A 24,007-nucleotide genomic window follows, 5' to 3' on the forward strand; every position below is an offset into this window, starting at 1 on the left:
GTGGGGTATGAAAACGAGGCCAGTGGACAGGAAAAAAGGAGGTGGGCTGGCAACAGAAAATGCTTTGCGAACGGTGAAAATGGGATTAAAAGTTTTTGAGGAAAATCTGCACAGTTAGAAAGTGAAATCAGGATAAGAGAGGGGAATGCGGGCCTCAAGGTACAGTACATTTTTAGCCACGAATTTGGGGACGCCAAGGCACATCCGAAGCACCTCCCTCTTCAGAAGGATAAGACGAAGTTTGTATGAAGCCGAGCCTGAAAATAACATAGAGCCAAATTCTAAAATTGACCTGACATTCAATATGTAGATCATTAGGAGCGTATCCCTGCGCATACCGTACCTGTGACTGCATAAGCTCCGTAACATGCCTGCGGCACGAGCGCCTTTCACAGCAACAAGGTCAATGTGAGGCCGCCAGGTGAGTTTGTCGTCATAAATGACGCCTAGGTATTTTCGGGGTTGAACCTGAGGTATTGGTTGAAATTTGCACGAAGGAGAGACCACAACAGGATCCTGTAGAGGAAAAACAAGGACGGCACACTTGTTAACATTTAATGTGAGGTGTAAACTGCTCACCCAGTGTTCAAGAGAACTCAAATATGATTGCAATTGGTCATAGAGGGAATGTATATCAGGCGCAGCCGCAAAAAACGCAATGTCGTCCGCATAGACGTAAGTGCGGACATGGAGGTGGAGAGGAATGGAGCTCAGAAGAATACTGAACAGCACAGGCGAAAGGACAGCTCCTTGCGGAACACCTCTCGTCTGTTTGTACCTCTCAGATTGTACCCCATTATGGAAGCAGAAGAATTCCCTGTTATAGAGAAATTCAGATATCCAAGCGACTAAATATTCTGGAAACTGGAGGGACTGTAACCTGTGTATTAGGATGGAATGCTGTACACTGTCGTAAGCTTTAGAGACGTCGAGCGTAACCAAAGCAGCGTACAGGCGTTGACGACTAGCAAGAAGAATACGACTCTCAAGATCTACATGTGCATTCTATATCGAACATCGCGGCTGGAAGCCAAGCTCACACGGGCTCAGAATAGTTCTGCGGTCCACGAAGGCAGAAACCCGAATAAGTAACACCCTTTCTATTGATTTTACTACGTTTGAAGTTAGAGTAATGTCTGCAAGCCTATCACGAGCGCCCGCACTGCCCGATTCGTCGTCTTCTAGTCCGTGACAATATCCTATTCGACTGTCCAGAGGACCAGCCACCTCTGAGCTTCCAAATCTCAAACAAAGTCAGTGGTAGACTACGTTGCTCAGCCGTGACACGGAGGTACAACTCATGGTTGTGGGTTTGGGTCCTGGAGGTCCCAATGAAGCATGGACTTCAAGCCACCTAGCGCTGTCGAGTGGGGCCACACGCTGTCTAAACCTTTTGCCTAACCCTTTGTCTTATGACCAATAAAAGTTCGTTCCTCCTCCTCCTTGCAGACCCACCCACCCAAGTTATATAGCGCGCGTGGCATGTGCGCGTATGTTTTTAATGCAGAAGTGCTTTTAAAATAACTATGTTTTCCTCTCAGCCTCCACGAGGTCTTACCCGTTCTTCCAGGCGGTTAAAAGTCGCCCCTCCCCTTCTTCCCCCCCCCCCCCCCCCAAAAAAAAAAAGATCCACAACTTTTGTATTTTCACAGTGAGGGTTTTGGGTCCTGCAGCACATATACAGCGCCTGAGTGGAGATTGTTAGCGTGTGTGAGGTTTCAAACAGTTCGGTTATATTCGCAGCCTTGGTATGTGTGTTTCCAAAAGCTTTTTAGCTGGCAAAATATTGGAAGTGCTTACGCTTTCACAACGTTCGCACTAGAGATGTAAAATTTCCGGACAGTTTGGTTGGTAGAAAAAGAAACGGAAAGAAAATAAACTTTTATTTCGGAAACAATGAAAAATTTTGAAAGACACTCAAAACAATGATATGAAGGTGACCGACATCAAGACAGGCCAGTATTGCGACACCGAGAATACTATTTCATAGATACTTGTTTACATGTATGCCCTACTGAATGGTGCGTTCACTTCCCAAAGACAGACACTTTCTTGAGTGTGGTATAGATGGTAGTTACTTTTGTCGGCTGTCACAGCCATGGCGAGCCAAATAGGGCGCCTGCAGAGCAACACTGATAGGTGCGAGAAGTGGTCACCAGAAAATCAACACTTCAATCTCTACATGGAGGTGTTTCAAGAATCCTGTTCGGTCACAGTCGCTTGAGAAGACAATCAGTGAAGTTGCGATGTCCGGGGAGTATGCGGCCTTAATCTTACTAAAATCTGAGAAGGAAGCTAACAGTCATACCGATCAGTGTAGCTTTTAGAAACCTCTGTTGCACAAATTGCCCCGAAGTGCCACACGCTTGATAAGGCGATGAGACAAAAGATATACGCCTGTGGGATAGCTCCGTTGCTAAAAACCGACGCTAACTTTTAGCCTTCCCAGTTACAAGGCACGCATTCGAGCCGCCATCGATTGCACTCGCTAAACGAATTGCTCTCGGCGGTTGATTGATTGGGTGGCCAGGCAAGCAGCAGTAGAAATAATCGTAAAAATATACAGAACTCTCAAGTGGTGTCTTCGCACGTCGCAGTACAGGAGAATATTGGATGTTTCTCGATCATTTTCATGGTTGATAATTTACGGTTGTGACTGCTTCAGAAATGAGAAATAATAAGTGTTTAAAGGTGCAAGGCCAAAATGAACTAAAAACTATTATTTAGTGCGAAAGCACTTCAGGCCTACCGCAGCGATTTTGACGATGTCTCACGCGAAGAAAATGACGCCTCAGCGAGACTCAGTAAGCGAATGTTTGTGTACTGCAATGGACCAAGCAGCGCCCAATTTTTGGTGCGGCCTTACAGGGCAACGATGGCAGCACATGGTGTGACATACGGGACATGTCCCAAACATGATTAGGAACACCCGAAATTCGACCTTGAGGTGACCTTGGCTTGAAAAGTGTTCGTGCTGCTTTGATATATCGTGGGAGGGAACAGCGCGAACAAAACGGCAGACGAAGCAAGAGGACACAAAGACGAGCGCAGTCCTCTTGCTTCGTCTGTCGTTTTGGTCGCGCTGTTCCCTCCCACGATGTATTATTACAAACTCGCCCAGTTATCCATCCTTATTCAATGTATTTCTATTGCACAGGACCCTTTTCTGTGTTTCAACTTCAGCACTCGTCTTTGTGTCCTCTTGCTTCGTCTGTCGTCTTGTTTGCGCTGTTCCCTCCCACGATGTATTATTACAAACTCGCCCAGCTATCCATCCTTCTTCAATGCTTTGCTATACCTTTGGCGCGTCCTACTGCTCGGTGGCGACGTTGAGTCAAACCCTGGGCTCATGACTAAGGTACAAGAGGACATGCTCGACAATGTGGCTCTTGCGGTCCAGTGGCTGAAAGCTAGCCATACCACAGTTCTGTAATCATTGAATAAGATCCTTAACATTCATATCAGCCTCAAGAATGACTGGATGCCCTAACAAAGCGTGTCGTTGAACTCGAATCTAAAATAGAATTGGCGCCAGCTGCTAAGTCCCCGTTCACCCGGAATTTAGAATTGTCTAAAATGCAAGACAAAATTGACGATTTAGAAAACCGGTCTAGATGGTCGAATGTTCTTTTTTATGGGATCCAAGATACAGACGATGAAACCTGGGACACTTCGGAGCTGCTCGTGAATGAATTTCGCTGCAGAAAACTTCATGTCGTGTCAACCTCGATTGTGAGAGCGCATCGTCTGGACCGTTTTTCGTCAAGTAAGAGGAGACCAATCATTGCTAAATTCTGCAATGATAAAGATGTTGAATCTTTACTAAGTAACGGTTCAAAGCTCAAGGGCACAGATTTCAGCATCTCTCGCGATTATTCTGAGGCTGTCCGACAAAAGCGCCGTCATCTCTGGCAGTACGCCAAGTCCGTGAAAAAGGAAGGTGACCGCATTCGTCTGGCATTTAACAAGCTTCACATTAATAACGATGCCTATGTATGGGACACTGAGGCTGGTCGTGTAGCATGTGTTTCTCAGCACCCCAGGCAAGAATGACGTGCTTCTGTCACTTACTCAAATCATATCAAAGCTTTCATTTCTTCTCAAACTTCGTCATGTAATATTCCCAAAACCATTTCTTTCCTTTACACTAACATCAGAAGTGTTTTATCGAAAGATGTCGCAATATCTTCGCTAATCGACTCGTGCTCCACATCATTAGTAGCGCTAACCGAAACATGGCTCAGTGATATTATTCCTGTTGATTCAATTTTTGAATCAACAGGAATAATATCACTCAGCCATGTTTCGGTTAGCGCTACTAATGATGCGGAGCACGAGTCGATTAGCGAAGATATTGCGACATCTTTCGATAAAAAATAAATTCCGAATTAAAAATTTTTTCCGCACAGTTCATTAATCAATATTTATTGCGCAATGTTCAGCAAAAGTGTGAATTATTCAAGAGTACTTTTAATAAACTTATCGATGACTTCGTTCCTCTAATGACCATTAGATGTAGCAGCAGTGCGCCATGGTTTTCTAAGTTGCGACGTGCGCATAACAAGAAAAAGGAATTTTAGCGGCAGGTAGTGAAAAATGGTGTTCTAAGCACTTGGGAAAAGTACAAGAAATGCGACAAGGACTACCAATCACTACTGAAATCCACTCGACGTCACGTTTTCAATCATGACCTGTCATCTCTGCTAGCCAAAAACCCTCGTAAATTCTGGCGCATCATAAATCTTGGCTTTCAACCCGACACCTTGCTTTCCGACAGTGACGGAGTCATAATTGAAGAGTCTGAATGTGCTCAGGTTTTCAACAACGCCTTCTCATTAGTATTCACCAAAGAAGACATTAGCTCATTCTCCAACTGAGATATAATCCATGATATTTGCATGCCTGAAATAGTTATTAATGAAACGGGTATTTTAGCTTTATTAAACAATCATAAAATAACTAATAGTTCACAACTTCACCAGCGCTGCGACGACGAACCAAGACAGAGAAGGAAAGACAGGGACAAGCGCTACTAACAACTGAAAGATTATTTGAAAAAAAAAAACATATTATATGCTCACAACTGACAACCCAAAGCGCCTGCGCTTCTCGCAAAAAGCACGCAAAAGAAAGTTACGAATCTAGATAAGAAATTTCACACTCACGTATGGTTACAGAAGGTGTGCTAACGCACTTGTCGCTGTTCTTGTGAATGTGATAGGTTTCACACACTCCCTAGTCAGCTGACCTTGATGTCTAAATTTAATCTCAGCCCTGTTAAGCAGTGGAAAGCATGTTTTTTTATTAGACACCTTGGACACACCGGGTTTGTTCAGATGACAATCTCTGTAATGAAGGAACATATTTGATGAAGGAGCACCATTCAAAGGGGCTTTATGCTGGCGTAAGCGTGTATTTATGCATTTCCCGGTTTGCCCAATGTAATTCTTGCCGCATTTAAAAGGTATGCCATATACCACTCCCTCTGCACATGGCACAAAGGGTTATTCATGATCCACCTGGCATGCGTTTTTTCTTTTGCCTCTTTTCTGCTTCTGTTCCCGGGCTCTTTTGTCAACAATATCACAAACCTTGCCTAGCTTATTAGGGATCGAAAAGAGCACTTTAACTCCATATCTAGTGCCAACCTTCTTAAGCCGATGGGATAACTGATGAATGTAGGGTATTACCGCATACTTCGTTCTATCATTACCGGAATTTTCCTGTGCTTCATGTCTACCAAACAACTTCATCTTCTTCAGGATCTCTTTGTTCCTCGCCGCAGCGCTGGTGAAGTTGTGAAGATGTACCAACTAGCTTAAACCACGATTTTGCTCCAACTATTAGTTCGGATCACCTCGGCTTCAACAATAAGTTACTGAAGAAAACGTCCCAAAGCATCAGCGCTGTGTTGTCCTGTTTGTTTTCGCAATCATTATCACACGGATTAATCCCTAATGACTGGCGGATAGCCAAAGTAATACCTATATTTAAATCAGGTGAGCGTTCCTCTCCATTAAACTATCGACCCATTTCGTTAACCAACACTGTTTGCAAACTCCTTGAACATATCATTCACAGCCAAGTCATCAGCTATCTCGAAGATCATAACAATATTTTCAATTATCAGCACGGTTTCCGCAAGGGATTTTTTTGTGATACTCAACTAGCTTAGTAAGGCATGTTGACGGGCTAGTTGGTTATTCATCTTGAAACTTGGGAAAAAACCCACCTAGGTGCAAATGATTTCACGACACAAAAAGAGACGAGGAGACAACGCACAGGCGTTGTCTCCTCGTCTCTTTTTGTGTCGTGAAATCATTTGCGCCTAAGTGCTTTTTTTCCCAAGTTTCAACTAGCTTGCTTTGTTAATGACTTATAATTATCACTCGACGCGGGCTTTCAGGTCGACGCAGTGTTCCTGGATTACTCAAAACCTTTCGATCGGGTTCCTCATCAAGGACTTCAACTGAAACTAGCACAGCTTAATATACACCCTAACGTGCTCGCTTCGATTAAGGACTTTCTATCATCTAGAATTCAGTTCACCTCAATTAATAATTCTAACTCTTCCTCTGCTAATGTGACATCTGGGGTACCACAAGGAAGCGTGCTAGGGTCTTTGCTTTTTCTAATCTATATCAAAGATTTACCTGCCTGTGTAACATCTAGAGTTTGCCTTTTCGCTGACGAATGCGTAATTTAGCGTAACATTACTACAGACAGTGACCGCCAATCCCTACAATCTGACCTGAACGCAGTAAGCTCTTGGTTCTCATCAAGGTTAATGACATTAAAGGTTTCTAAAACTAACTAATATTTTTCACTCGTCGTACAGCTCGCATTCCAACCACTTATATTCTAAATGAGAATACTGTGGAACTAACATCAACAACCTTGTGGTGCACCTTCAGTTTGACCTAACATGGCATCACCATATCGACCTCACCCTAGCATCTGTTAACCTCTCACTTGGTTTTCTTAAGCGTAACCTCAGACACGCCCCTATACACATTAAAAAACTTGCATGTATAACTCTAATACGCCCTAAAATCGAATATGCTGCGGCAATTTGGGACCCTATTCATGCTTACGTTATCACTAACATCAAATCCTTGCAGAACCGTGCTGTTCGTTTCATATTTTCAGACTACTCACCCTTCACAAGCGTTTGAGCATTAAAAAAACGTGCCGAACTCGAAGATTTGTCATATCGCCGTCAACTTGCTCGCTTAACCTTTTTCCATAAGCTTTATCACCACCCATCCCTTCGCAGTGATTTGTTTCAGTCACCTGATGCCATCTTTCCACGCCGTGATCATTTTTTCAAAGCTAAAAGCGTAAACTGTCATTCATTGTCTTATGCCAATTCATTCATTCATTCATTCCCAGTACTATCACTGAATGGAATAGTTTGGCTTCAGTCATCGCCACAGAGACTGACAATAAAAAATTCCAAGAGCTTCTTCGCTGTGACGGAAATGTGTAAAAGTTTACTGTTTTTGTTAGTGTTCATTTTTCCTTTGTGTGATGCCTTATGTTTTAATTACCGTTTTTTGCTACACTCATTTGTTAAAATGTATCGCGATTACTTATATGATTGTACCCCCCCCCCCTATGTAATACCCTCTTCTGGAGAGCCTTTAGGGGTAACTTGAATAAATAAAAAAATAAATTTAGACATGTGAGACACCAAGCAAAGATCAATTTGCAGATAGCCTAAGGACGGCAACACATGGTATTGCGCATGAGGCGTGTTTCAGTTATTGTTAGGACACCTAAAATTTGCCCTTGGTATGACCTTGGGGTCATACCAAGAATAAAATGGGATGGAGCACTTATGGCAATTTCTCTCAGATCAGGAATAGCGCTTTACCAATATTCCTGAAGAGAAAAGTATACAGGAGCTGTATGTTGCCAGCAATCATCTATGGAGCAGAAACGTGGAGGCTCACGAATAAGGTTCAGCTTAAATTAAGAACGCAGCGAGCTATGGAAAGAAAAGTGACAGGTGTAACGTTAACAGACTCGAAGCGGGCAGAGCGGGTGGGGAACAAACGCGGGTTAATGACATCCCAGTCGAAATCAAGGAGAAGAAATAGGCTTGGGTAAGGCATGTAGTGCGAAGGGAAAAGATAACCACTGGTCCTTCAGCGACCAGCGATTCCAAGAGAAGGCAAGCGTAGCTGGGGGCGGCAGAAAGTAGGTGGGCGGATGAGATTAAGAAGTTTACAGGGACACGGTGGTCGCAGCTGGCAAAACACACGGTTAATTAGAGACATGGGAGAGGCTATTGCACTGCAGGGGCGTAGTCAGGCTGATGATGACGGTGATGGCCTTGGCCGAATCTGAATGTCTGTCAATCTGGGTGTGCTTGGAATGAGGGCAGGCTTGATCTAGTCTGAAAATGGAATTGGCCCACCTCAAAAGTACGGCTGGCCCGCCAAAGAAAATTTGAAAATTGAGTTGAGCCACGTTCGGAACCGGTCTGGGACACAAGACAGGTTTGGCTCACCTAGAAAATATGTGTTGCCCACCGTGCTTTCGCACGGTATTTCGTGATCATCAATGGAAGCCGCCCGCCATTTGATTTTGAGGAAAAAGCTTTTAGCATAGATATACGGTAAAAAGCAAATAGAGCTGATTATGTAAGGAAATTTTATAATTTTCACAACATATTGTTACGAGGTGGCAAGCCTAGGAAAAGGACGACATGATGACGGATGATAATATGATTTATTGGCTGCAGGTCTAGCGCGAGCGCTCCGTACCGCGCCACGGCCCTCTCCTTCGTCTTCGTAACAATATAGCCCCGTCCTCATTTAGTACAATATAGTGCCACATTTTTCGTTAGGTGTTGTTTACTAGCTCAACTGAAAGTTAAGCGGGGTGCAATGACTCAACCGTGAATTGTTTGGAACTTGAATATGATACTAAATCAAGCGGACTTTATTGTGTTACAGCCATCCTGACTTGAATATTTGCTGGAATTGTTCAGTTCTTCATTTACGGGCCCTCTATGCCATTTGCGGCTTCTTTCCTGTTTTCTTTCCCTAGGAAATAAAAAATTCTTGATTTTTATTCGGGCAATCCTATAACGATATTGTTGCGGCAAAGAATATATTTACAGATATTTACAGATAGCAAGAAACAGCTACGAGCGGCACCGAGAACAGTCCGAACTTCGTTCTCGTCTTCGACTCCTCCCACTTGTGCCATCTCTCATTGTCGTCGTCGTCTACCCGCTTCAGGACCCCCGGCTGCTGAAACGTCGTCTCGGCGTTAGGGCGGCGACGTATGAGCGTCGTGATAAGGTTTAAGGCGACAGACGTGGACGATGTCGGTGGTGGCGCCAGAGGACGATGGCGAGGTCGCAAGGGGAGCAATTTCATAGTTCACGTCGGTGACACGGCGCACTACACGGTAAGGGCCACTGTGAGAAAGAAGCTTCTCGGAGAGACCGACGCTGCGAGATTGCGTCCAGAGAAGGATGAGAGATCCTGAGGTATATTCGACTGCCTGGTGACGGCGGTCGTAGGCGGACTTCTGGGAAACTTGAGAGGCTTGGAGCCTACTACATGCTATTTGACGCGCCAGCGTGGCCTGGCCGTTGGCGTCTCGAGCGTAAACAGTGGTGGGGACTGAAGAAGGCGGCATGAGTGTGTCCAAAGGCAAGGTGGGATGCCTACCAAACAAAAGGTAGAAAGGAGAACAGCCTAATCTGTCATGAAGGGAAGAGTTATATGCAAACGTCACATAAGGCAAGGCTGCGTTCTAATCTCGGTGGTCTGGCGATACGTACATGGCTAACATGTCGGTGAGCGCGCGGTTGAACCTTTCCGTAAGCCCATTGGGGTGTAAGCTGTCGCGAGCTGGTGCTGCGTGTTACACGAACGAAGAATGTCATGAACTACACTGGACAGAAAATAACTACCACGGTCGGTGAGCAGTTGACGAAGGGCGCCATGGTGAAGGATGACGTCTTGTAGAAGAAAATCGCTGACATCGGTAGCGTAGCTGGACAGCAAAGCATGCGTGATGGCGTACCGAGTCGTATAATCAGTTGCAACAGCGATCCACTTGTTGCCGGAGAGGGACGTCGGAAAAGGGCCAAGAAGGTCAAGGCCAACACGGTAAAAAGGTTCCGGAGGTATGTCGATGGGTTGCAGAAGACCGGCAGGAAAAGTGGAGGGCTTTTTCCGACGTTGACACAGGTCGCAAGCGGCCACGTAACGCTTGACTGAACGATACAGACCAGGCCAAAAGAAGTGGTGCCGCACCCGAACGTACGTTCGGGACACGCCAAGGTGACCGGCTGTCGGCAGATTGTGCAACTCTTGAAGGACAGAAGAGCGTAGACGATGGGGTATCACGAGCAGGAGCGGAGGGCCGTCGCAGCGTAGGTTGCGGCGATAAAAAGTGTTGTTCTGGAGCACATAAAGGTTCAGAGACGGAGATCGGTTTGCAGAACGGATGCCATCAAAGATAGGTCGTAAAGATGGGTCGTGGCGCTGTTCGTTGTCAATATCGGCAAGATCAGAGATAGCTAAGAGTCAGGGCAGGGTCTCAGCGTCTTCTAAGTCAGGTGGCTCCACAGGGTATCGGGATAAACAGTCAGCGTCCTGGTGATGATGCCCTGACTTGTACACGACGGAGTATGAGTATCCTTGGAGGCGCAAAGCCCAGCGACCAAGGTGACCGGTGGGATCTTTGAGTGAAGACAGCCAACAGAGAGCGTGGTGATCAGTGACAACAGCGAATGAACGGCCGAACAGTTAGGGTCTGAATTTAGCTACTGCCTAGACATGGGCGAGACACTCGCGCTCAGTAATGGGGTAATTTTGCTCTGCGGCTGAAAGTAGGCGGCTGGCATAAGCGATGACTCGATCTTGACCCTGTTGACGTTGGGCTAGCACGGCGCCGATTCCATATCCGGAGGCGTCGGTGCGAACCTGTGTGGGAGACGACGGGACAAAATATGCTAAGATGGGCGGAGTGGTCAGCAAATGAACGAGGGATGAAAATGAGTTCTCTTGAGCAGGGCCCCAGGTAAAGGGTGTGTCGTTCTTCAGAAGATCGGTGAGGGGACGAGCGATGCCGGCGAAATCTTTGATAAAACGGCGAAAATACGAGCACAAGCCGACAAAGCTGCGCACATCTTTTGACGACCTTGGAAGAGGAAAGTCCTTCACAGCTTGAATTTTGATGGGATCTAGGCGTACACCAGAAGCGTCAACGAGGTGTCCGAGGATAGTGAGTTGGCGACGACCGAACTTCCGGCGTTACGAAACACTGTGAGAATATTGGAGAGGCGCTCGAGGTGCGTGGCAAAAGTAGGCGAGAAAGCCACAACATCGTCTAGGTAACAGAGGCAAGTGGACCATTTAAAGCCGCGAAGAAGGGAGTCTATCATTCGTTCGAAGGTAGCCGGGGCGTTACAGAGGCCAAACGGCATGACTTTAAACTGGTACAAGCCATCAGGCGTCACAAATGCGGTCTTCTCGCGGTCCTTTTCATCAACGGCAATTTGCCAGGACCCCGATCGAAGATCAATTGAAGAGAAATATTTGGCGCCATGGAGGCAATCTAATGCATCATCGATCCTCGGGAGAGGGTATACGTCTTTTTTTTATGATGCGGTTGAGATGCCGATAATCAACGCAGAAGCGCCAGCTGCCGTCATTCTTTTTCACCAGGACGACTGGTGAAGCCCAAGGACTTGAGGAGGTTCATGATGTAAAAATAGCGCACAGGGAACACAAGGGACGGAAAGTAAACGACGCAGACAAGCGCTATCTCGCAACTGAGGTTTAAAGCGAGATAGCGCTTGTCTGCGTCGTCTACTTTCCGTCCCTTGTGTTCGCTGTGCGCTATTTTTACATCATAAACGTTACCCAACTTGCCCAACTTTCCGCTTGACTTGAGGAGGGCTCGATTATGTCTTTTGCGAACATCTTGCCTACCTCTTGATTTATGACGGTGCGTTCGGCGCTGGACACTCGATACGGACGTCTGCGGAGAGGAGCGGAATCACCGGTGTTTATGTGATGTGTCACCACAGAGGTACGAGCCAAAACACGGCTATCAAAGTCGAAGATGTCGCGAAAAGATGATAAGAGGCACCTAAGATGGCGAGCTTGCATGGGCGGTAGGTCAAAAGCGATCATGTCGGCGTAGTCGTCTGTTGGTTTCTCTGCTGATGGGGCCGCAGGCAACCGGCATTGATGAGTGGAAGGTAAGCAGCTGTCCACCACTGATATCACACATTCGGCAGCAGGGCACAGCGTGGCGAGTGAGATGCCTTGCGGGAGTGGTTGCATGGATGAACCAAAGTTCAGGACCGGAAGGTACGTTCGGTTGGCCGAGACTGTAAATACAGTGTGTGCAAGCGCAATGCTTCGCGTCAGGGCGACGTCAAGTTCCGTAGTGACTACGTAGTGACCATCAGGTACAGGGGGAAGAGATGATAAAGAAATGTAAGTTGCGGCTTGAGGCGGTAGACGGACAAAGTCGACAGCACAAAGACGGGGTATAACTGGGGACGGCGGCTCGCCAGAAAGAGGAAGGTCAACCTGAACAACACTAGTGGCGCAGTTTATGAGGGCTGAATGTTCAGACAGGAAGTCGAGGCCAAGAATGACTATATGAGGGCACTGGTCCAGAACCGAGAACAGAACGGATGTATGGCGGCCGGATATGGTCACACGGGCTGTGCATAGCCCAACAACAGGAGGCGTTCCGGCGTCAGAAACGCGGAGAACAGCTGTGGGCGCAGGGACAGTTCTTTTTGGAGGCGGCGTCGTAGCGTTGAACTCATGACGGATACGTGCGCGCCTGTATCGATCAGGGCTCTCACAGGTACTCCATCGACATGAATGGCGAGCAAATTATGGTATGCGTGAAGGGCTAGCCGAGGATTTTGGGACTGGGGCTGTACTGCAGCATCACCTCGAGACACTGCAGCGTCTACTTTTCCGCTTGCGAGCGTCCGTAGGGGCCATGAGAGGAGCGACGGCGTTGGGGCGAACGAGACTCGACGCAGGGGGGACGGGGAGCGGCTGGAGCGTGGAATCTGGCCGTCGACTGTAGCACTGTGCTGGGCTGAAGGGGGCGTGTAGTGGCTGGGCTGTTCGTCGTCGCGGTGGGAGCTGAGAGGACGGTATGTGCTGCGACGGGACCAATAATTTCGACAGTGACAGGAGATGTGGCCAATGCAGTCGCAGTGGAAACAAATCGGCCTGTCGTCGGTTGTCCGCCATTCGTTAGGGTTTCGCCGACGAGGAGTGAAGTACGAAGGTCGTCCAGGAGCAATCGCAGTTATTTCGGGTGGTGGTGAAGGCCGTACGGGGCTGACGGGCTGGAAACCAAGGTTTGCAAGCTCTTGGCGGACGACAGCTTGTACCAGAGATGGTAGGCAAACGGTTGTCGCCATCATGTCGATGCAGGGGGGCAGGGGACATAGCTTCGAGCTCGTGTCGGATGATGCGGGTCACATTTTCTGGAGGCGGTGGAGTTTCTTGGTGCCGCAAGTCTTCACATGAGGAAGTCACAGCCGTGTTGGAGAGGCGTGCGTACGGCTGGCTAATACGCCTGCTTTTGGCTTCCTCGAAGCGTCGGCATTCCTTAATAATTCCGTCGACTGTAGTGCAGTTCTTGTATACGAGCAAGTTGAAGGCATCACCGGCGATTCCCTTCAACACGTGGGAGACTTTGTCAGACTCGGGCATACTGGCGTCAACTTTGTGACAGAGGGCCAGCACATCCTGAATGTACGACACATAGGACTCCGTAGATGTTTGAGCTCGGGAGGCGAGGTCCTTCTTAGCGGCAAGTGTTCGGCCGAGCGGCCGTCCAAACAATTCGCGGAGTTTCTCTTTGCACACGTCCCAGCTGGTCAGATTGTCTTCGTGGGTCTCATACCAGACCCGGGCGGTGTCTTTTAGATAGAAGATGACATTTGCCAGCATAAGGGTGTGATCCCAGCGGTCGTAGGTACTCACACGTTCGTACATGTTGATCCAGTCGTTTACGTCAGTGTTGTCGGTACCAGAAAATTTCCCGGGGTCACGAGGGGGAGAAAGAATGAGTGATGTCATGGCTGTGGCTAAGGTTTGCTGGGAGGCGTCTTCGGTCATGATGAATGAAGGCAACTGGCGGCCGCTGCGGAGCTCCGTCGTCGGTAGGCGTAGGGGAAATCCGCACCTCCACCAAATAAGTTGCGGGAAAGAATATATTTACAGATATTTACAGATAGCAAAGAACAGCTGTTGTTGTTGCTGTTGTTGCCTTGGTGGCATGGCACATATCCACGACGGGGGATTGGCCAGGGTTCAGTGAGGAGAGCCCAAAGAAGGCAAATTGGTGCCAAGCTAATGGATTACCTTTTGGTGCCAAGCTAATGATATAACTTTGGGTACGTATTCCGAGGAATTAAAGTTAGAATTATACATAAAAGAAATTACGTGAAGAAATGAATGAAAAAAAAAACAACGGGCATAAAGATTACAGAATTGAACGAAGAAAAATTCTGAATGATTTTGCAACGCGGACATTTTGTGTACCATTAGCAAGGGAACCTGCCGGTAGCAATTATGTAATTGTGCAGGAAATCACAAACTTGCTGCAATGCGAAACCTCTGGCGCTAGCACCGAAGGAGAGGAGAAGCGGAACCGACAAAGTGAGTCCCATTCGAGAAATTGGAACGAGCGGCACCGAGAACACATTGAATAGGTTGGGGCAACCGAAAAGGAAATAAAAATAATAGGCCCCTGCCTGCACCGTTTACACACAACAGGCTTAACCCAATTGAAAAATAAAAGAGGAGGCCCGTAGGCAAGTTGTAATTTGACCACCCGTGGGTGGAAAAATAAAATATTAGGGAAAATGCTACATTAGCGACCCACAGCCGAGAGAGCGGGCCCGGGGAGGCTCCCCTGACCTCCCCTGGGAAGTAGCGGAAAGGGAAATGGGACGTGGGAAGGGAATGGGGACAGCGAGTTTTTTGCTCTGATCCTTCAGTCCGAACTTCGTTGTCGTCTTCGACTCCTCCCACTTGTGCCATATCGCTCATTGTCGTCGTCGTCTACCCGCTTCAATATATTGCCACGTATCATTGCAGTGTTTGTTCGTTCACGCTCAAGGCAGCAGGAAAGGGTCGTTATCACTTTTGTTCGTGGCGCGAGAAGCGACCAGACTAATCTCGATTGTTCGCAGCTAAGAAAGGCTGCATCTAGGTTTTTCCAGGTTACCGTAGATGATCTTGACCTGTTATCTGGAAAGTTCCTTGCCGGCTTTAAATTGAGCGATGCCGCGAGCGGCGGACATTCGTAGTTCGACGACCGAGGAGCACGTTTGTTGCTTACGCCGCCGCCGAGTGATTCAGTTCTTTTGAGGGCGCAAGTCAGCCCAAATAAAGAGCTTCGTTTCCAAGACTGGTTGGTGTCTTCCTGACCGCTGGACTGCCGTCACTACAACGTGACATCTGGTGGAGGTGCTGGGTAGCCTTTCATGTTCCGGACACCCCCAACAAGTCGTGACGCCAGCCCTCTGAGTCATCTACCGCAGGACCTGAGTCCAGTCCACCGCGCAAGCCGACGCCTGCAAGGGGACGCACCTGAGTTCGGGACCCTGCCGGACCCTACCCGGAAGCGAAAGCAAGTACCAACGTCCATCATGACCTTGCCCCAGACGACCACTCCAATCATTCTGCAGCAGCCCCGGGTGCCACCAACCTTCGACGCTTCGCCTGGCGCCGACCCCGAGGAATGGCTGGAGCAGTTCGACCGTGTGGCTGTCTTCAACAACTGGGACGATGCCATGAAATTTAGGTACGTCTTCTTCGCCCTGGAGGGACCAGCAAGAGTCTGGTTCGAGAATGAGGAAGCCAGCCTTGCCAACTGGGAAACCTTCAAGGAACAGCTTCTGAAGACCTTCACAAACGTCGTGCGAAAGGAGAGAGCCCAGCAGCTGCTACAGTCTCGCATACAACACCCAAACGAGACCGTTGCAGTGTATACTGAGGAGATGAAGCGTCTCTTCCGGCGTGCCGACATGAACATGAAGGAAGAAGAGAAGGTGAAGTTGCTTATGCGAGGAGTTAAAGAGCAACTCTTTGCCGGCCTCGTCCGCAACCCACCTAAAACCGTCGCGGAATTCGTAGAAGAGGCATCCACAATGGAAAAAACCCTTGACGCCCGAGCCCGTCAATATGACCGCCAGCAGCGCGTCTTCTCAGGAAACTGCCTGGACACCGTTAACAACGATAACTTGCGGGAGGTTATCCGTCAAGTTGTGCGAGAAGAGCTCCAACGATTGCTGCCAACGGGAACGCAGCCGCAACTTTCATCGCTCACTGACGTCATCCGGGACGAGGTTCAACAGGCCTTGGGTGTGACGCCGACACCCACGCAGCCACTGCAGCCCCAAGCCATGACTTACGCCGCAGCTGTGCGCCGCCCTGCCCCTCGACGCCAGAACCCAAGCCCCTATCGCCCTCAGCCAGCTGCGTTGGACCGCCGCCCACTCGCCCCAACCCGCCCGTCCTACGAGCGACGCGCGCAGCCGAGGAAATGCGACGAGTGGAGAACTCCCGACCAGCGCCGCCCACTATGCTTCCACTGTGGCGAAGCCGGTCACGTACTCCGGCACTGCCCATACAGACGACTGGGCATCCGAGGGTTCTCTTACGACGCTCCACGACCCCGACCCGGGCAGCGACCAGCCGAAATCGAGGAGTTTTTGCGCCGGGAAGAATGCTCACCGCCCAGCCGCCTATCACGTTCCCCGTCGCCTTCGTCTCCGCGCTTTGTATCTCCTAGCCGAGGCTACGCAGTGCGTGGACGCTCCCCCAGCCCCCGAAGGTTAAACTGAATAAAGCAGCCTCTGGAGGTGAGGTTGCTTCCGAGCGCAAGCACAAAGATCCTCCATCGACGAAAACCAAGGTCCATGCCTCAACTACGACGACAACACCGACGACAACACCGACGACAACACCGACGACAACACCGACGACAACACCGACGACAACACCGACGACAACACCGACGACAACAACGCCGACAACAACGACGACAGCACCGACAACGACGACGACGACAACGCGGCCAGACTTGAAACTTTTACCGCTGCCCAGTGAAGTAACGTCGGAGTACGCCCACCGCAGCCTTACTACTCGACGAAGCCGAGATCGGACACCGAAGACAACGTACAATACGAGAACGCGAACAAGTGACCTTGAAGTTACGGTCGACGGTCACGCGGTTACTGCCTTGGTCGACACTGGAGCTGACTACTCTGTCATGAGTGGCCCACTCGCTGTCCGACTCAGGAAGGTAACAACAACTTGGGATGGCCCGCTGATCCGCACCGCAGGTGGCAACCTGATTACGCCGTCAGGACGCTGCACCGCGAGAGTTAGTGTAAACGGGAGAACCTATGCGACAACCTTCCTGATCCTACAGCAATGCTCGCGAGACGTGATTTTGGGAATGGACTTCCTGAATGAACATCGAGCGATCATCGACCTTCGATCTAAGTCGATCAAGCTTTCCACGGACAAAGCCATATCTGCAGCGACGAGAGCGACTCATCCCGTTGCCTTGAACGTCCTCGACGAAGCATTGAGCGTGCCGCCCCGATCAAGTGTCGTCGCCTGCATAGGTACTGGAGACATCGAAACTGCCGAAGGCGTCATCGAGGGGAACACCCAGCTACTCCTGGATCGAGGACTGGCCGTCGCAAGGGGAGTCGCCCAAATCCGAAATGGCCAAGCCCAGGTCTTGCTAACCAACTTCACCGAAGAATACCGGCATCTAAACAAAGGTACGACGATCGCTTTCCTCGACGAGCTGGCAGACATCAGAGACATATTTGCCCTACCCGACCAACCTGTAGAACCATCTGACCAACGCCATCAACCAACGTTTGATATCAACCCAGCATTACCACGGAGCAGACAAGACCAAATACGCAGTCTTCTTCAAGAGTACAGCGATTGCTTCTCATCTGCATCGAATGTGCGACGAACGAGGCTTGCCAAGCACCGAATTGTCACAGACGAACACGCCCGACCACTGCGACAGAGCCCCTACCGCGTATCGCCGCTAGAACGCCAAGCTATCCGTAAGCAAGTTGAGGAAATGCTTCGTGACGACGTTATCCAGCCATCAAGGAGCCCCTGGGCAGCACCAGTCGTCCTAGTGAAAAAGAAAGACGGCACCCTTCGCTTTTGCGTCGATTACCGCCGCTTGAACAGCATTACGAAGAAGGATGTCTACCCCCTCCCCCGCATCGACGATACATTGGACCGGCTGTGCAACGCTAAGTACTTCTCATCGATGGACCTGAAGAGCGGCTACTGGCAAATTGAAGTCGACGAAAGAGATCGCGAAAAGACTGCGTTCATCACGCCAGACGGACTCTTCGAGTTCAAAGTGATGCCATTTGGCCTCTGCTCTGCCCCAGCGACGTTCCAGCGAGTAATGGATACGGTGCTCGCAGGCTTGAAGTGGCAGATTTGCCTAGTCTACTTAGATGACGTTGTTGTCTTCTCCTCAAGCTTTGAAGACCACCTCAGAAGGCTTCGGATAGTGTTGGAAACAATCAAGTCTTCAGGCCTGACACTGAAACCAGAGAAGTGCCACTTCGCCTACGAGGAGCTGCTGTTCCTAGGTCACGTCGTAAGCAAGGATGGAGTTCGCCCCGACCCCCAGAAGACGGCTGCGATCGCAGAGTTTCCACAGCCTAATGACAAGAAGGCTATACGCAGATTCCTTGGATTGTGCGCTTATTACCGACGATTCGTCAAGAACTTTTCGCGCATCGCTGAACCTTTGACTCAACTTACCAAGGCTGACGTGCCTTTTAAATGGGAAAGGCCACAAGAGGAAGCTTTCAACGAGCTGAAGCGCCGCTTACAGTCCCCTCCTGTGCTCGGGAACTTTGATGAAAACGCCGAAACCGAAGTTCATACCGATGCAAGCGGGGTGGGCTTAGGAGCGGTCCTCGTTCAGAAAAATAGCAGACAGGAGAAAGTTATCGCGTACGCTAGCCGTTCACTGTCGAGAGCCGAAGCCAACTATTCGACGACAGAGAAAGAATGTCTCGCCATTATTTGGGCCACGTCCAAATTTCGCCCCTACCTATACGGACGACCATTCAAGGTTGTGAGCGATCACCATGCTCTGTGCTGGCTGGCCAATTTGAATGATCCCTCCGGCCGCCTTGCTCGTTGGAGCCTGCGTCTTCAAAAATTTGACATAACTGTAGTCTACAAATCTGGCCGCAAACATTCCGATGCTGACTGCCTATCGCGAGCTACCCGCGATACATCAGTGGTGCGGGAGAGACCCAATCTAGGGTCTCAAACTACTCTGTCCCTATCGCGAGCCCCCGTAGACGCAGCACCGGAAGAGGAAGACGACGATGCTTTCCTAGGACCGGTAAGCGCCAGCAGTTTCGCGCAGCAGCAGCGCTCGGATCCTGAGTTGCAAAGCCTAGTTGATTATTTGAAAGGCAAGACCACCTCGCCTCCCCGGGGGTTCAAGCGCCAACTGTCGTCCTTCGTCCTTAACAATAATGTCCTCCTGAAGAAGAACTTCGCGCCCAACAGGACAGTACATCTTCTTGTCGTGCCCAAGAATCTTAGGCAAGAAATTATGCAGGCATGTCATGATGAGCCGACTGCAGGGCATCTCGGGATTGCTCGCACGTTGCACCGCATCCAGGAGAAGTACTATTGGCCACGGCTAGCTACCGACGTTTCCCATTACGTGAAAACGTGCCGTGAGTGTCAGCGACGCAAAACGCCTCCGACTAGACCAGCCGGACTCCTGAACCCCATACCACCGCCAACTAAGCCCTTTCAGCAAATAGGGATGGACCTCCTCGGCCCCTTTCCGACCTCTTCATCAGGAAACAAGTGGATCATCGTGGCCACCGACTACATGACCCGCTACGCCGAAGCAAAAGCGTTGCCTAGTGGTACCGCAACAGAAGTCGCAAAATTTTTTGTCGAGCAAATTCTGCTGCGACACGGCGCCCCGGAAGTGCTCATCACAGACAGAGGAACGGCGTTTACAGCGGAGCTGACGCAAGCCATTTTAAACTACAGCCAGACAAGCCATCGGAGGACCACTGCCTATCATCCACAAACCAACGGACTCACAGAGCGTCTGAACAAGACCATCGCAGACATGCTCTCCATGTACATCGACGCCGAACACAAGACGTGGGACTCCATTCTGCCCTACGTGATCTTCGCTTATAATACTGCCGTCCAGGAGACAACCAGGTTTACCCCATTCCAGCTGGTATACGGCAGGAAGCCCACGACAACACTCGACGCAATGCTCCCGCACGTTTCTGACGAAGACAACCTCGACGTCGCCGCCTACCTTCATCGCGCCGAGGAAGCCCGAAGACTTGCGCGGCTTCGCATTCAAGACCAGCAGTACACCGACGCCCGACGCTACAATCTGCGCCGACGAGACACGCATTACAAGCCAGGTGATCGTGTTTGGATATGGACGCCAGTTCGCCGCCGTGGATTGAGTGAAAAGTTGTTGCGACGCTACTTTGGCCCGTACAATGTTCTCCGTCGCATCGGTGACCTCGACTACGAAGTCATCCCCGACGGCACGACAGCATCTCAGCGACGCCGCACACGCCCGGAAGTCGTACATGTCGTACGCCTGAAGCCATATTATGAACGCTAAAGGACTGGAAGTTTTCATTGTCCGTGTTTATTTTCATTTTAAAGCATCGAGACGATGCTTCTTTGGAAGGGGGGTAATGCCACGTATCATTGCAGTGTTTGTTCGTTCACGCTCAAGGCAGCAGGAAAGGGTCGTTATCACTTTTGTTCGTGGCGCGAGAAGCGACCAGACTAATCTCGATTGTTCGCAGCCATGAAAGGCTGCATCTAGGTTTTTCCAGGTTACCGTAGATGATCTTGACCTGTTATCTGGAAAGTTCCTTGCCGGCTTTAAATTGAGCGATGCCGCGAGCGGCGGACATTCGTAGTTCGACGACCGAGGCGCACGTTTGTTGCTTACGCCGCCGCCGAGTGATTCAGTTCTTTTGAGGGCGCAAGTCAGCCCAAATAAAGAGCTTCGTTTCCAAGACTGGTTGGTGTCTTCCTGACCGCTGGACTGCCGTCACTACAACGTGACAATATTGGCGCTAGCCACAGCAGCAGAAAAAAAACTTATGAAAGGCTGCCCACCTTAAGGACTGAGTGTAGAATAGGCAATTAACGTGCCAAAGAAGGTGTGGATATGCCATTACTCTTGAACCTTTTCTCACCTCCAGTTATCGCGCCCTACCCCAAAGATAGCGCGTTAGGTCCCAATCACGCTCTAAGACATTCAGTTTGTGAGCATCGTCGGCGCTCTGCCGTGGCCCGACGGGGTCGTTTTCTGTGTCCACAAAGTTGTGCTGTACTTCTCGCAGGTTCCAAATGCCCTGGGAAGAAAACGATGTCCTGCTTGCCCATAACCCAATAACGCACATGTCGGGGATGTTTACAACGTTTGCTGCCCTGCTGGATGGCGCCACGTGCGCTGTGACGCCGGCCATGATGGAACCCCTCGACATCATGGATGCTGTCGAAAAGTACAAGGTACGGAGCTCCAAAATGTCGCTTGCAAAACGCGCGATAAGTTTCCACCACATAGAGCATGGTGGCACGCTAAACTTGCTTATACTAGAGAAATAAATAACAATACTGGGCTCGTCTGGCAGCATACATTTGCTGGTTTGTTGCAGCTTGATAGGCTATACGACAGTCGCCGCCTACTTTGGTCATCATCAATGAACAAGTTACAGTCATTTCGGGACCAAGGCCTCTCCCACACTCTACTCGACTGTGTGCCGTTGGCTGCTACGTATACCTTGTAGATGAATCTACTCCGTTGCCCTACCTTGGCCCCGCGCTACATATCATCTCCGACTTAATTTCTTTTCCCGATTTCAGCTTTCATATCATTACCCCCCTCCCCTCCTCCCGCTTTCTCTCAAGCCTGTTGTGGCGTCCTGTGTCTTTGCGTTGCATCTGTCCGTTCCCTTTCCATAGTTCGCTGCAGTGTCTGATATTTCATTTTAAGAATTTTCGCAAACCTCCCAAGTGCTGAGTTGAACCGCCACCGCTAACATACTATTACATTAGCACTTCCAGTCAGCCCCTCGCTGCCTCTTATAAAAAATTGTGTTTCTAGGTTCTTCAGCATCACTTCTCTTCGATATAATTCGCAGACCCTCAGTTGTGTTTAAGTGCTTAGACTGAATTATGCGCTGCGGTTCTTCGCCTGAGTAGCAGCCCGGTAATGACATCAGGTGATTCGAGATTGTTAGGCTCACATACATTCCAAGGTCATCTCAACCCATCCCTCTGATTGGCTTTTGTAAATATGCGGCAAATAGCCGTGAAAATATTGTGTTAGGAAGGCTGATGTCCTACCTGAATAATATTTTATGGCTTAGCACGGGGGTCTGCAGCGGCTGTGCAGTAGCTGCGGATGTTTTCCGTCAGTTTTGCATACGACATTTTCACAAAACGTCTACGCAATTCATCAGGATACGTTGTTGGGCGAGTTGGTTCTTCTCTCGTGATCATCCTTTTTACGCACTTAGCTTCCCTACTCAACTCCTGTATTACGGCTGACATTCTGATTCGAGCAAATGCATTTTTCTAATTTGTGAAAGCTGTGAAGGCTCTCCTTACGGTTACCAAGACTCGGAAGTATGGCGCGAGCTCAAATTTCTTCAAGCCTAAGCTAATAGGATCAGGTAAGACGTCATGATGCAGCAATGATCTTGCTCAGCAGGTTTACATGTGCGGGTAGTGATTAAGTCATTCTGAAGTCAAAGTTAAGTAAGCGAACAATTAACTAATTGGAGTGTGGATAAAAGAGCGAGAAAGCACTTTGAAATTGTGTTTAAGGGAAGCCTTGTCAAGCACTCAGCAGGGACGTATTAAGCGACTTGGAAAAAGGTCGACAACTTGTGAAGTCCGCAAGGGCACACATAGCAGCTGGGACTGAAATCTGATTAACGCCCTAGTCACTCCAGAGAGCTTAAAACTTGCTGACATGAGGTCTGAGCGTTCCAAGCAACAGTGTTTTTTTCCGGAAAGTAATCTATAGGTGCTTTCTGCATAGGGCCTGCATTCTAGAGCTTGTGTCTTGGAGTTTCGTTGGAAATCAATTGCGCCCCAAGTTCGCGCCATGGCTTTGCTTCGCACTGAAATTTAAAGTTCGACGGAATCTCGTCTGGCGAGGAAAATTCATAGCGATGTGAAGTGAAAAAAAAAAAAAAACATGCACTCGCCAAAGTTGCAAGCTGTGCAGTGCGGAAGCTTTCCAAAGCTCAGGCGAATAGCAATAAACCGTACCCGCTCTCCATAGCAGCCTGTACGCATCATCATCATCATCAGCCTGACTACACCCACTGCAGGGCAAAGGCCTCTCCCATGTCTCTCCAATTAACCATGTCCTTTGTCAGTTGCCGCCACTGTATCCCCGCAGACTTCTTAATCTCATTCGCCCCCTTAACTTTCTGCCGTCCCCGGCTACGTTTGCTTTCTCCGTTACCCTTAAGGACCAGCGGTTATCTTGCCTTCGCATTACATGCCCTGCCCAAGCCCATTTCTACCTCTTGATTTCAACTAAAATGTCATTAACCCGCGTTCGTTCCCTCACCCACTCCGCACTCCGCAGCCTGTACTATAGTGAGCAAAAGTAAGAACCCCCCTCCCGAACCCATTCTGTTCCGAATCCTGCAGGTCTGCATGGGGGCGCCGCATGACGAAGCACTTTTGTTGTCGAAACTGGCCCAGTAGGTCGGGGTCGGCGTCAAGAAGGGAAAGGTTTTTCTCAGCGCGTGCGCAGCGCTGCTATAGGAAGGGAGTCGCGGTTACGTTCGTCGTCAGCTTCCCACGGCGCCGCAGCTCCATAGCCGTTCACTGAGCTAGCGCGCGCTACAAGCTCCAAGTCACGTATTGGAGTGTTC

General features: G+C 49.4%; 1 protein-coding gene across 1 annotated transcript in view; it reads left to right on the forward strand.

Moving 5' to 3' along the window:
• Positions 1–24,007, forward strand: part of LOC149369492 (uncharacterized) — an 89,191-nt gene that overhangs the window by 39,463 nt on the left and 25,721 nt on the right. The window contains exon 6 of the mRNA XM_089558859.1: positions 21,452–21,620. Within this exon, the coding sequence (XP_089414985.1) occupies positions 21,452–21,620 (169 nt within the window). The remainder of the gene's footprint in view (positions 1–21,451; positions 21,621–24,007) is intronic.

The sequence above is a fragment of the Amblyomma mixtum genome, chromosome 1 (assembly GCF_055824585.1).
Source record: "Amblyomma mixtum isolate Tamu chromosome 1, ASM5582458v1, whole genome shotgun sequence".
NCBI lineage: Eukaryota > Metazoa > Arthropoda > Arachnida > Ixodida > Ixodidae > Amblyomma > Amblyomma mixtum.